We start from the raw sequence: 14,035 nt of genomic DNA, 5'->3' as shown, positions 1-14,035 counted from the left end.
ACATATTGTTTATATACATAATATGAAATATAAAACCTTTACCGTACCGTTATACAGGTACACATAAACATGTTATAATTTTATTATTGTTGTATATTGTAAGACGATGATTCAAGGCACCCCAACCTTGACATTGCCAGTGATCTGGGGGTAATAAAGGTTTAGAAAAAGAAAAAAAATCCTAGCTACGGCCCTGTCCCCTTCTGATATATTCCTGCACTCGTGCCTAAATGTACATACTAATATTTGATTACACTTTTTTAAAGTTTATAATCTCTCTTATACATCTTATAACATTGTGTCATAATGTAAAAAAAAAAACACCCATTATATTTTAACAAATGACTATCAACATATATGAGGTCAGCTGTTTTGAAACAAGCAATACTGTTTTCGTCTTTTGTAACGCCATTGTTGTTAGCATACAGCTAAAAGGCAAACCCGTGCTTTATGTTGTGGCAGTCTTCTCACACTTAGCGATCGTGTGATATATTCCCTATTGCTCCATCGATTGGTTGTCATAATGCCTCATGCCATAAGTGCGATGACGCTGGATTCCTATTTGGAATTCAGGAATCATTACACATAGTAAGGACAAAAGGGTCTTGCGATGGCCCAACAAATTCTGGGCCGAATTTACAAAGTCTCGTTTTGTCTTACACGCGTGTAACTAGTTTTGCAATACTTAATCACTAGTTTGTGTTAAACGCGTGTAACTACATACATTTACACAATATAATTAAAATTAGCTCCACTGGTTAATTGCTATTACCTGAAGATCTAACAGCACCCCGTTGGAGCTCATGTCCAGTTAACCTTTCAATCAACCAATCAAAACCTTACTTGCAAAATCATGCCAGTGATTTGATGATGATGATAACTAGTTTAACGTGCCCATATACCACTAGGGTTTCGAACACGCCCATCCCGAGTCCGACCTCAGATAAGATCGGTGGCCTGACTCGGGATGTGTGTGTGGCGGGGGGTGGGGGGAGGGGGTAGTGTAGAAAATGGGCAGAATTTTGAAAATAGCGATTAGTAAAAAGGTTAATAAAATTAAAAGAAAAAATTAAAAAAAAATACAAGACGAAAATGAAAAGAATTGACTGCTCGGCCGAATATTTATATAATTTGGAGTATTTTAGAAAGACAGTCCAAAAATAAATAAGAGAAAGAAGAGAGGATCGGACTATTTAATAATATTTAAAAAAGAAGTAATTTCAACATAAAATTTTGAACGAAGGTCTAAATGTTTAAAGTCCGATCTATATGTCCACGTGAGTGGCCTTGTTAAGGCCGTTAGGGTGTGGAGGTTGACCTACGGCGAACTGATGAGCGGAGAACCGGCAAAGGCGGGGATGAAGTGCTTCCATATCTGGTCGGTGAGGATGGTTATGACACTCCGGTAGTCGTTGCCGAAAAGGGCCTTGACAATCCTGTGGATGGTGGGCCCATTGAGCTATCTCTTGGTCCAGCCAGTGCACCACGACTGGTATATCAATTGTCGTGGTATGTGCTATCATGTCTGTGAAAAAGTCCATATAAAAGATTCATTGCTTCATTAGGAAAAAAATGTAGCGGGTGTCAATCTAATTAAAATTAGCTCCCCTATTACATGTGGATCTAACAGCAGCCCGTTGGAGCTCATGTCCAGTTGACCTTTCATTCGACCAGTCAAAACCTTACTTGCAAAATCATGCCAGTGATTTGAAAAGAATTTGAAAACATTCGGGATTATGCCGAGGGTATACGAAATGATTCGGGTGAATTACGAAGTATGCCGGAAAATAATTTCAATATAAAATTTTATATAAAAATTTGTTTCAAGACGAACAAAAAAAAACCGTGATGATATAGCCATAAAATCTGTTTATACTAGTATACAATCCAGAGTTTATTACTGCACTTTTCCCCCTGTTTTTTAATGTTGAAATAGACCAACAAGTTCGCCTATTGCATAAATAGTCTCGCCCGATATTTTTAGAATTTCTATGCTCCCGAATAACGCTATAAAAGGCGAAGTGTAATTGGTCGATATTTAAATTGTTATTACCTTCCTGCCCCGGAACCACCCACTGGCTATATCAGAGGCTGGATCCGTGGTAGGCGTGCTTGAACCTTCATTGGATATGGGCACGTAAATAGAGTTCCCATTCCCATTCCCATAATTGTTATTAATAGATGAAATGTCGCATGGACATGGGAGTCCACGCAATGCTGTTAGATCTACTGGTAGACCAGTAGAGCTAATTTTAACCAGATTGACATTTACAATGCTTAAACACCGGCGTTTAATAAAAAAAAAAAAAAAAAGCTTCGTAGATTCTCTATGTTCCTCAAGCGATCATGTTATCGAATGTCGTTTCTTTTTGAGCGATGATCGTTAATAGGACGGCTATTATATAGACTAGCGACTGTGTATAGAAGAATGGCTTTTCACGGTTTTAGCTCAAAGTGTTCAGACGATGTTTTGTTTTGTTGAAATGTTTTGTTGAAGTCGTTAATAGGTTTTAGAACTGTACCTGAACAGTACGTCTAGGACAGACAGTTGGTTAATAGTTAACGAGAGAGAAGTCGTGGCCTAACTTTTCCCCACTGAACAGTTAAAATTTGCTTTGGAATAGAATAGAATAGATATTTAACGACACCCCAACACGGAAAATACATCGGTTATTGGGTGTCCAACTATGGTAAATGTGAACAGTAAGTGATGAACATCATCAAGATAAAAATTCAAGAGTTAAATGAAAACACAGTGTAAAGAACTGTGTAAAAATACAAATATCACAGACAGATAAAGTTAAAATTTAGAATAAAAGTCAGTATCACGTAAAAATTGTAAAACTTGCTCAGCTTTAATTCAAATGGGTTAAACACCACTGAGTCTATTGTCCGAACCAAATTGTTAACAACTACCAAAAATTACTCTCCTACCTTTAACTGCCGTTAGATTTCCTCCAAAGTTTGTTCAGACACAAATCTTGAAAAAACCCATTACAATGACACAGATTCCACATACCAGATGCTAACCATGTCATCTATATCGACTTCGCTGAGAGCGCATAGGGAAAAAAACATGTAATTTTGTATCAGCTGCCATTTTGACTTTTTATGGAATATTCTTCAAGAGGGGTGAAAGGATGGGACTTAATCTAACAATGTCATAACATGTTATGATATAAAAGCAAACGTGATGACGTCATATTATTATATTTTTTTGTTATTATTACCACGGCTTTTAATGATACCACTAGAGATCATCGATTTCATAAAATTGTGTCACATACTTTGGAGGCTTTCACCCCGCTTGAAGAATATTCCATCAACAAAACAACATGCAGACGGTTAAAAAACTGCATGTAAATTTTTCCCTATGCAATCTCAGCAAAAAGACACAGATAGCGACATCGTTGCAGTCTAATAAAAGTGTGTGGAATCTGTATAAAAATTGGGTTTTTTGCGATTTGTGTCTGGACAAACTTTGGAGGAAATCTAACAGCAATTAAAGGTAGGAGAGTAATTTTTTGTAGTTGTTAACAATTTGGTTCGGACAATAGTGCCCTTATCATCCCTGTATCCAGTGGCGTAGCGAGAGGGGCACGGGGTCCATGCCCCCACCCATTTCCCCCAAATCAAAATCTTTTTTGTTTTACTGTGGTATGTACTTTCCTGTCTGTGGGAAAGTGCATATTAAAGATCCCTTACTGTATTAGAAATGTGACGGTACATGCTCTAATTTGTTTTCGCCTGTGGCGATTTTACCAAATGTTTAGACATCCGTGTGCAGATGAATTAATAATGCACTTAGCTAGCTGGGGTGTTGTTACGTAATACTTCGCGCGATCGGGCATCCAATATGCACTTAGTTAGCTGTGGATCTTTGTGGCAAGTAAAACGTAGACACCTAATTAGAGTGCGATATTTATATACCGTGATTTTGGTACCAAGGCGTCAGTACCACTGACGATCAGAGAGAAATGGCTACCGACTCTAGTAGAGGTGAAATATCAGATGATAGGGGAGGTACCGCCTTGTACCCCCAGGCGTATTCTGATTTATAATAAATAGCAGTTTAGAGATATCTAGAGAAACGAAAAGGAAGGTTCCCAGGAACGTTAGTCCGTTTGGACTTTGGCAAATATCATTTCTGCTCTGTAGTATAACCTGTTGTGATTGATGTGACTTTAAATATTTTAATACTGTAATTATAGAAATATTCTTTAGACGAGTGTCATTCGGTCATCTGACGAAGTGAAATCGTAGACTTTCTGTTCTAACATTATACGAGTATTTGGTAATATAAAGCTTAGTATTTCATCCTAGACGACCTAGGTAAACTGTAGGTTATTGTCTTTATTGTGATAGGTACCAGTATTAATTCTGTGTCACAAGGTTACTGAATGAGTAGTTAGGGTTAATTAAAAATTAACCCGTTAGGAATAGAGCTGTAATTCCTTTATTAATTAAGTTCCCCTGGAAGCGTTCCTAAATTATCACACGTTACTGAACGAGTAGTAAGGGTTAATTAAAAATTAACCAGTTAGAATGGTGTTGTAATTCCTTTATTAATTAACTTCTCCTGGAAGCGTTTCTCAATTATCACACGTGTGGGTGTGGTGTAACGGTGAAGTGATTCGCATATTGTGTAACTAGACACCTAGAGATTAACTAATTAAGTGATCAGTTCTGGGTTGTTATTATTGCTGTTATTAATTAACTACTACGGCTGTACATTTGTCAGCGTAGATTAATACAGATTCCAAAGTGTATTGTGTTTTGTTGTGTTTCTAGTGAGCTAAACGTGCTATAAATATATATACTTTATATAAGATCGTATCTCTGATCATACCTAGAGACGAGCCATGCTAGGGTTTAACAGCCTGTTACAGAGAGATCTAATAGATATACAGTTAGGAGAGATATTTTGATAATCGTGTTTTATTCAGTTACGGGTATTATAGAATCCCCGTAACAAGAAACAAATGTAGCGGGTTTCTAGTCAGAATTACCAAATGTTTGACATCCAATAGCCGATGATTAATCAATCAATGTGCTCCAGTGGTGTCGTTAAACAAGACAAACTTTAGTTACAGTATCTTTGCAACAAACAACACGCAGACACTTAAGTAGTTTGGTTTTTATATACAAATTCTGCGGTACACGCAGTCATACCACTTCTTATAATTCGTTCGGACTGGCTCGGGCATGCGCAGAATCCAAAGAGGATATATCCTGTAAATGACTCTTATCGGTGCAGTTTGTCGTTTAATGGTGGTGGTTTCAGGTTTGACAGTTGTTGCCTCTGGCATAAAATCTTCTTTTGTAGCATTTACTGTTGTTGTCACCACATTTGTAGTCCGTCTGTAATTAGTAGAAGTTGTCTTTGCCGCGATTATCATTTCCGGTTCCGGTGAAGTGACTCTCGGTTCCTGTGAAGAGACTTCCGGTTCCGGTGAAGTGACTTCCGCTTTCGTTACTGAACAAAAAGCATCCTTACCTAACTCAGACTTCAATCCATAGGCAAGAGCCCGCAGTCCGTTACACGTGTCCTGGGCGACACTCGGGATGTATTTCTGACTGACCACGAAACCGCCGAAGGTGCCGTGGGCTGGGGGCAGCTCGATCAGGTACGAATATTTAATGTTCAGCGAACCTTTGACATAGTCGATTGACATTCCGGCAGCAGCATCTGCGAAACATAATTAGTAATTACAGCACATGAGTTAAAAGTTAAAGTTTGTTTTGTTTATCGACACCACTAGAGGACATTGGTTAATTAATCATAGGCTATTAGATATCAAACATTTGATAATTCTGACATATTCTGCTATATTTTTCCATTGGAAGCAAGGGATCTTTTCTATGCATTTCCCTACAGACAAAACAGCACATACGACGGCCGTTGATATACCAGTCATGAAGAACTGGATGGGATGGGAAATATTCCAATCAGAGAATGGGTACCCCAGGCGTGTACACTAGTGACTGAGCTGGATCCCGCCCCTTCCGAATATGTCTGGATGAATAAATCTTTAACCGAATAGTACGACCTGGGGATTCGCGTTTAAGGGTGCGGTAGGCAATAATACATTATCGTTTCCCTCTGTGTCTTTGGTACAGTCCATATATCGCTCACCAAAGTCCTTTAAGTCGCAGACCTTAGTTTCAGCCCGTAAAAATAGACACTAAGTTTAGTTAATCTACAATCATGTAACACATCTGGATAAAGTTACAATAGGGTGAAACAAGAGTCTCCATCATTGAAACTGTCAAATAGCCTTACAAATATATTATATATATATATATATATATATATATATGGCTATATATACATATATATATATATATATATATATAGGGTCTGCTTGTATAGTCGTTCTTCTATTGTCACCCTACCGAGCAAAAAGGTGGTATCTCCGCTGGACCCTGTAATGAAACTCGGGAGCAGAGAATAGTCGCTGAAGGGTGGGCACCCCTCTCCGAAAGTTCTGTGTTTAACGTATGAATGTAGTTGATTGGGGTTTTTTGGAGGGTTAGGGAGCAAGATGCAATGTAATGCTATGGTGAGCGACTGATAGGATATCATATTATGCATCTATAATCCTTCCTAGTCTCCATGGATATTGGTGTTTATAAATAATTTCACTTTTATTTGATGGAAAAAGAAAAGTGGAAGTGTTTTGGAATAACAAAAAAGCACTATTTGTGTGTGCAATTTTAAAAATAAATCGATTCACACATAAATATATTGTAGCGCATACCATTTTCAGTTAACGACGTTCCCTGCCGTGTAGGACTATAAGTATGAAGTGGGTACTGAACATAAAACAACATACAAACAAAAGAAACAAAAAACGAACAAGAAACAAATACGCCCGTCAAAAGTGTGTTGCGGTGACCTAGTTATGATATGCAACACACCGCCATCCCAAGTTGCAAGGTTTAATCATCTTATCGAGAAACGAACGGACGAACGGACATCACCATACAGTTACTATAATACGATCCGTCATAGATGGGCGTATAAAAACAAAACCTCACTTACAAAAGTCTGGTCCCGCGCTCAAAATCTTATATCTTCTATACATGGCAGAGGAAGATACTTTAGCCAGTCGAACCTGTTAAGAAGATGGTGTATATGAAACAGACTGGTTTAGTAAGTTCTTTTGTTAACCAAAATAAAGTGGCATAATGAAAACAATTAAATATACATGTATATTTACATTCCAAGTTTATATCTGAAAATACTAAAAATAAAACTGTGCTCTCTTAAAAGAGTGAACTAATTACAATCACACCTTAATCCAGAGAACTACAGAAATACACTGTCATGCTGGATTCAGAACCACAATGCTGGATTTCGAACCACAAATGGATTTGATTAGCCAATCACAATTCGCGTTATATGCAGATTGAATTGTAATTAGTTTTAAACGTCGTTTACGTTTTAGTTTCATTAATCAATCTCATTAATTGCACCCGTTAAGTAAGGGGCGGGACGTAGCCCAGTGGTAAAGCGCTCGCTTGATGAGCGGTCGGTCTGGGATCGATCCCCGTCATTTAATTTAGTAACAGGCTCTATCAACGTCCACACGACTGGTAAATCAAAGACCGTGGTATTTGCTATCCTAATATAGACAAGACTAGACAAGAATTTAATTTATTAAATCTCACTACTGCACCGAGTCTGTGGGATGGTGCATATAAAAGATCCCTTGCTGCTAGCTATCGAAAAGACTTAGCCTATGAAGTCTTCTAGTTACTAGCTATAGTTCCTCTACTTAATATAACAATGGTTCTAGTTACTAGCTATAGTCTAATACGTCTATAATATCTTCTAACTAAATGTGCTGAGTGTGTTAATAAAAAATATCTTCTAGTTACTAGCTTCCGTTAAGTAATGACAAATCTTCTAAAGTAGATAGTTGATTAATCTAACAATATTTTCTAGTTGTGTGTGTTTGTACTTAATCTAACAATATGTTCTGTTACTAGCTATAGTTTAATATACAAAATAAGTAAGGTTATGTTTAATCGTTAATTCATATTTATATCAAACTAATCATATTCTAGTTGCTAACTATAACAATTATATAAATCATAGCGTCCAATGAATACTTTTATTTTGTACTGAATTTTAATTTTCTTATTTTGCGTACAAGTCAGAAACTACACAAAGTACAAATATAGAACGACCAGAAACAAACAAATATCGCCCAGTAATATATTATGCAATAAAGTATATTTGATATGTAATTACAATCGTTAAAAAGTCTCTGTTAGTCGATAACATCTTAAAAAATATTTTGCCAACTGTAATTTAATACGAAACTATAAATATTTCCTTGAGATACCAAAAAAATAATACAATACGAAACTAACATTATCCTTGTTTGTGTTTTGTTTGTAGAAAACCTGCTGTCTGATTATCGATTTTATTTTTTTTTTCTTTCTTCTTTCTTTCTTTCTCTCTTTAAATAATGTTAATTTGTGTTCATATATAATTTGCATAAATAGATTATTGTCGTGATGTGTATGTATTAAAGAGAAGGCCTAGTAAGTTGTACAATTTGTGCCTAATCCATTTGTTCTTGTTTTAAGCAATACAATATGTCTTAATCAATCAACAATATGCTGGTCTAATTTGTGCCTAATCCATTTGTTCTTGTTTTAAGCAATACAATATGTCTTAATCTATCAACAATATGCTTCCAATTGCAACTTATAATTTAATGCGAAACTACCAAGATATACATACATTTCTATCAATCAACAATATTCTTCCAATTTCTAATTATAAATTAATACGAAACTAACAATACTATCCATTTGGTGGTTGTAATTTAATACGAAACCAAAATTACCCTTCCGGTTGCTAGTTATAATTTATTACGAAAGTAAGGACCCTTCCAATTGCTAGTTATAATTTAATACGAAACTAACAAGATCCCTCCAGTCGCTAGCTCTGGCTGACTGACTACTGCTCCAGGCATATGGGTAGAGGAAATACTGGGCGTACGTATGAACAGACAGGTACAGCTTGATGTTCTTCTGGTGTTTTACAAGAACGTCTCTGATGGCTCTGGTTTCCGGAACAGAAAAGGGTTTAGGGCCGGCGTACGTATTGCTACACGGATTCGTACTGGCTCCAGTAAATCTGCCTGAAAAACAAAAAAACAATTAGGATGGAAATTACATTTCATTTCGTGCTTGTATTCAATTATGATTCCCGTGCACACATCTCAGCTGATGAGTTAATTACTGTACTATTAACATTCACTATGAACCTGGCTAGAAATTCTGGAAAACAATCTCAGCGCTACGATATCGTAAAACCGTCGTAAGCTATGACGTCACTACGACACACGCCATAGTGACGTCATAGCCTGAGATGGTTTTACGATATCGTAGCGCTAAGATAGCTTCGATAATCTGGGCCTTCTTTGGTAGTGTACTGAATACCATAAAAAACGCAAATATAATTTCCTGATGTAATATTAAATTTTCTTCTGGGGAACAGGTGTGTGGCACAGATAGCCACAAGAGACAAGCACCTGTCGCGGTTGGAGAGACAAGGACTGGGATTTGGAGGTGGACAGTGAAAGAAGTTGAAAGATAGGAGGAGTTGCCAGATCGGGAAGAAATGAAATGGAATTCAAAGGAGAGAAAGGAAAGGGGGCACTGGGATAATAAAAAATAATAATAATAAAAAGAAAATATAAAAAATAAATTCTTTTTTTTTTCTGAAGACATTAACACTTACTGTGATTCATGAGAATTACAGATTGATATTATTTCACAGAATTGAGCGACTGTAATAAAAAGTTAAAAAACTAATCTCGTTACAAACTAACCACAACCCTGATTTGCGTTTCTTGTGTTGCTGAGTGTATGAAGTTGCTGAGTGTATGAGTGTATGAAGCTCCATAAATGAAGGAAGGAAGGAAATGTTTTATTTAACGACGCACTCAACACGTTTTACTTACAGTTATATGGCGTCAAACATATGGTTAAGGACCACACAGATATTGAGAGAGGAAACCCGCTGTCGCCACTTTATGGGCTACTCTTTCCGATTAGCAGTAAGGGATATTTTATATACACCATCCCACACACAGGGTAGTACATACCACGGCCTTTGATATACCAGTCGTGGTGCACTGGCTGGAACGAGAAATAGCCCAATGGGCCCATTGATGGGGCTCGATCTCAGACTGACCGCGCATCCACTGGGCTACGTCTCGCCCCCTCCATAAATGAACAGATGAACGAGTCATACAGTAGCATCCTCGCGTGCATATAACATCACTTCCTAAAGCACAATACACACATCTGATGTTTTAATAACCCCGTGTGTTGCTGCTGTCGAGAAAAAGTTAAAGTTTTAGTTTGATTTGTTTAACGACACCACTGGGGCACATTGATTAATCATCAACAAATACTGTCAGCTGCCTTGATAAAGACAAACATGACTTACGCCATGTTATATAATACATTGTTACAGAGAAAAGTAGGGGGAAATCAACAACACCAACAAAAACAATTTTACAATAGTTTTACTTTCAAATACTGAAAGCGTCATTTGAATATTGCTAAACTTTCCTAGAACCACCAACACCCCCACCCCCATCAGCTCCTGGCCAATACTGTGTCAATACACTGATTTTTACCAACCTGGGTTCCATTTGTATCCGAAGTTTCTGTTGGCATCCGTTCCTATACATCGGTTTCCTGGGTTTTGATTACGAGTTTTTCGCCACATTCGGTTCTGGAATGGAATGAAAAGGAGAGGTAATAAATGTTTGTTTAACAATACCTCTGTGCATTAATTAATGATGAAGGACAGTGAAAACGTCCATAGTCCTAGGTACTGAAAGCGGTGACAGACAATACCTCTGTGTATTAGTTAATGATGAGGGACAGTGAAAACGTCCATAGTCCTAGGTACTGAAAGCGGTAACAGACAATACCTCTGTGTATTAGTTAATGATGAGGGACAGTGAAAACGTTCATAGTCCTAGGTACTGAAAGCGGTGACAGACAATACCTCTGTGTATTAGTTAATGGTGAGGGACAGTGAAAACGTCCATAGTCCTAGGTACTGAAAGCGGTGACAGACAATACCTCTGTGTATTAGTTAATGGTGAGGGACAGTGAAAACGTCCATAGTCCTAGGTACTGAAAGCGGCGACAGACAATACCTCTGTGTATTAGTTAATGGTGAGGGACAGTGAAAACGTTCATAGTCCTAGGTACTGAAAGCGGTGACAGACAATACCTCTGTGTATTAGTTAATGGTGAGGGACAGTGAAAACGTCCATAGTCCTAGGTACTGAAAGCGGTGACAGACAATACCTCTGTGTATTAGTTAATGGTGAGGGACAGTGAAAACGTCCATAGTCCTAGGTACTGAAAGCGGTGACAGACAATACCTCTGTGTATTAGTTAATGATGAGGGACAGTGAAAACGTCCATAGTCCTAGGTACTGAAAGCGGTGACAGACAATACCTCTGTGTATTAGTTAATGATGAGGGACAGTGAAAACGTCCATAGTCCTAGGTACTGAAAGCGGTGACAGACAATACCTCTGTGTATTAGTTAATGGTGAGGGACAGTCAAAACGTCCATAGTCCTAGGTACTGAAAGCGGTGACAGACAATACCTCTGTGTATTAGTTAATGGTGAGGGACAGTCAAAACGTTCATAGTCCTAGGTACTGAAAGCGGTGACAGACAATACCTCTGTGTATTAGTTAATGGTGAGGGACAGTCAAAACGTTCATAGTCCTAGGTACTGAAAGCGGTGACAGACAATACCTCTGTGTATTAGTTAATGGTGAGGGACAGTCAAAACGTTCATAGTCCTAGGTACTGAAAGCGGTGACAGACAATACCTCTGTGTATTAGTTAATGGTGAGGGACAGTCAAAACGTTCATAGTCCTAGGTACTGAAAGCGATGACAGACAATACCTCTGTGTATTAGTTAATGGTGAGGGACAGTCAAAACGTTCATAGTCCTAGGTACTGAAAGCGGTGACAGACAATACCTCTGTGTATTAGTTAATGGTGAGGGACAGTGAAAACATCCATAGTCCTAGGTACTGAAAGCGGTGACAGACAATACCTCTGTGTATTAGTTAATGGTGAGGGACAGTGAAAACATCCATAGTCCTAGGTACTGAAAGCGGTGACAGACAATACCTCTGTGTATTAGTTAATGGTGAGGGACAGTGAAAACATCCATAGTCCTAGGTACTGAAAGCGGTGACAGACAATACCTCTGTGTATTAGTTAATGGTGAGGGACAGTCAAAACGTTCATAGTCCTAGGTACTGAAAGCGGTGACAGACAATACCTCTGTGTATTAGTTAATGGTGAGGGACAGTCAAAACGTTCATAGTCCTAAGCTTAGGTACTGAAAGCGGTGACAGACAATACCTCTGTGTATTAGTTAATGATGAGGGACAGTCAAAACGTTCATAGTCCTAAGCTTAGGTACTGAAAGCGGTGACAGACAATACCTCTGTGTATTAGTTAATGATGAGGGACAGTCAAAACGTTCATAGTCCTAGGTACTGAAAGCGGTGACAGACAAGTTTCAAGTTGATTTATTGCCTTAAGTTTTACACCTCATCAGCATCCATAATAAATACGTGTAATAAATACAATATGTAGAGTTATAATGGTAAAAGACAATGTATGCAATACAGATAAAGACCAAACGTTTGTATATTGCTTTTCAATACAGTCTTCTTTCATCTCATTTAGCGTGTTTCCGGGCTGCCGCTGTCCAAAACTTATTACGACATGGTTTCGGCTGATGTTTTGTATACATTCTGAATGGGGGCCGATTCCATGAAATAGTGGTTGATTCCATGCATCTCTATTTGGTGTCTCGTATGTAAGAAGACAGCCACTCCCGAGGAGATCATTTACTGGACAATGTATACCCTCTGCACCTCCCAAAGAGGACTGCCATTCCCAGATCAGTTTACTAAATCATAACTAGCACAGGTCAGAAGTCGTTGGAATGTGATGACATGCACTCATGAATCACTGTCAAAACAGTGATAATAGCAGGTGTTCACAAAAGGTTTGTTTCTTTTGTTTAACGACATCACTAGAGCATATTGATTTATTTATCATCGGCTATTGGATGTCAAACATTTGGTAATTTTGATATATAGTCTTAGAGAGGTAACCCGCTACATTTTTTGCATTCGTAGCAAGGAATATTTTATATGCACCATCCCACAGACAGAATAGCACATACCACGGCTTTTGATATACCAGTCGTGGTGCACTGAATGGAGCGAGAAATAGCCCAATAGGCCCACCGACAGGGATCGATCCTAGACCGACTGTGCATCAAGCGAGCGCTTTACCAGTGATAATATCAAGCCTGATGTTTATAAAACTTTTAGAATCTAGACTCGAGACAAATTGTATGTGTGTGACGTCATTAAAGATTGAGTCTGGACTCTAAACGTTTTATAAGCACATGTCCAGGGCTGAGTTCAACCAGACCGAGCAAGAAAACGTCCGCTAAACTGGTTTATGCTCTTTACGGTAAACAAAATGAACACGTCGGGAAGCAATCAAATAGTTCGCGAACGTTAGCGAAACGTTCGCTGACTGAACCTCGGGAAAGTGTTCCTGATAGGTGAGCATCACTTACAAGAAAGAAAGAAAGAAATGTTTTATTTAACGACACACTCAACACATTTTATTTACGGTTATATGGCGTCAGACATATGGTTAAGGACCACATAGATTTTGAGAGGAAACCCGCTGTCGCCACTACATGGGCTACTCTTTCCGATTAGCAGCAAGGGATCTTTTATTTGCGCTTCCCACAGGCAGGATAGCACAAACGATTGGCCTTTGTTGAACCAGTTATGGATGACTGGTCGGTGGAAGTGGTTTACACCTACCCATTGAGCCTTGCGGAGCACTCACTCAGGGTTTGGAGTCGGTATCTGGATTAAAAATTCCATGCCTCGAATGCATCACTTACAAATTGCCTCGTATACT

General features: G+C 38.2%; 1 protein-coding gene across 4 annotated transcripts in view; it reads right to left on the bottom strand.

Moving 5' to 3' along the window:
- Positions 1-5,122: 5,122 nt before the first annotated feature.
- Positions 5,123-14,035, bottom strand: part of LOC121389470 (carboxypeptidase B-like) — a 16,632-nt gene continuing 7,719 nt past the window's right edge. For 3 of the 4 annotated variants that reach the window (XM_041521111.1, XM_041521114.1, XM_041521112.1), the window contains exons 5-9: positions 14,019-14,035; positions 10,675-10,768; positions 8,944-9,161; positions 7,046-7,118; positions 5,123-5,689 (exon numbers count right to left, since the gene is read on the bottom strand). The exon at positions 14,019-14,035 is cut by the window's right edge and continues 82 nt beyond it. In XM_041521111.1, the coding sequence (XP_041377045.1) occupies positions 5,139-5,689; positions 7,046-7,118; positions 8,944-9,161; positions 10,675-10,768; positions 14,019-14,035 (953 nt within the window). In that variant the 3' untranslated portion in view covers positions 5,123-5,138. The remainder of the gene's footprint in view (positions 5,690-7,045; positions 7,119-8,943; positions 9,162-10,674; positions 10,769-14,018) is intronic. The other variant, XM_041521113.1, reaches the window with a different exon arrangement.

This window comes from Gigantopelta aegis, chromosome 14, assembly GCF_016097555.1.
Source record: "Gigantopelta aegis isolate Gae_Host chromosome 14, Gae_host_genome, whole genome shotgun sequence".
Taxonomy (NCBI): Eukaryota; Metazoa; Mollusca; class Gastropoda; order Neomphalida; family Peltospiridae; genus Gigantopelta; species Gigantopelta aegis.
Note: the sequence above shows the minus strand (reverse complement) of the source record. Positions and strands in the feature narration are given on the sequence as shown.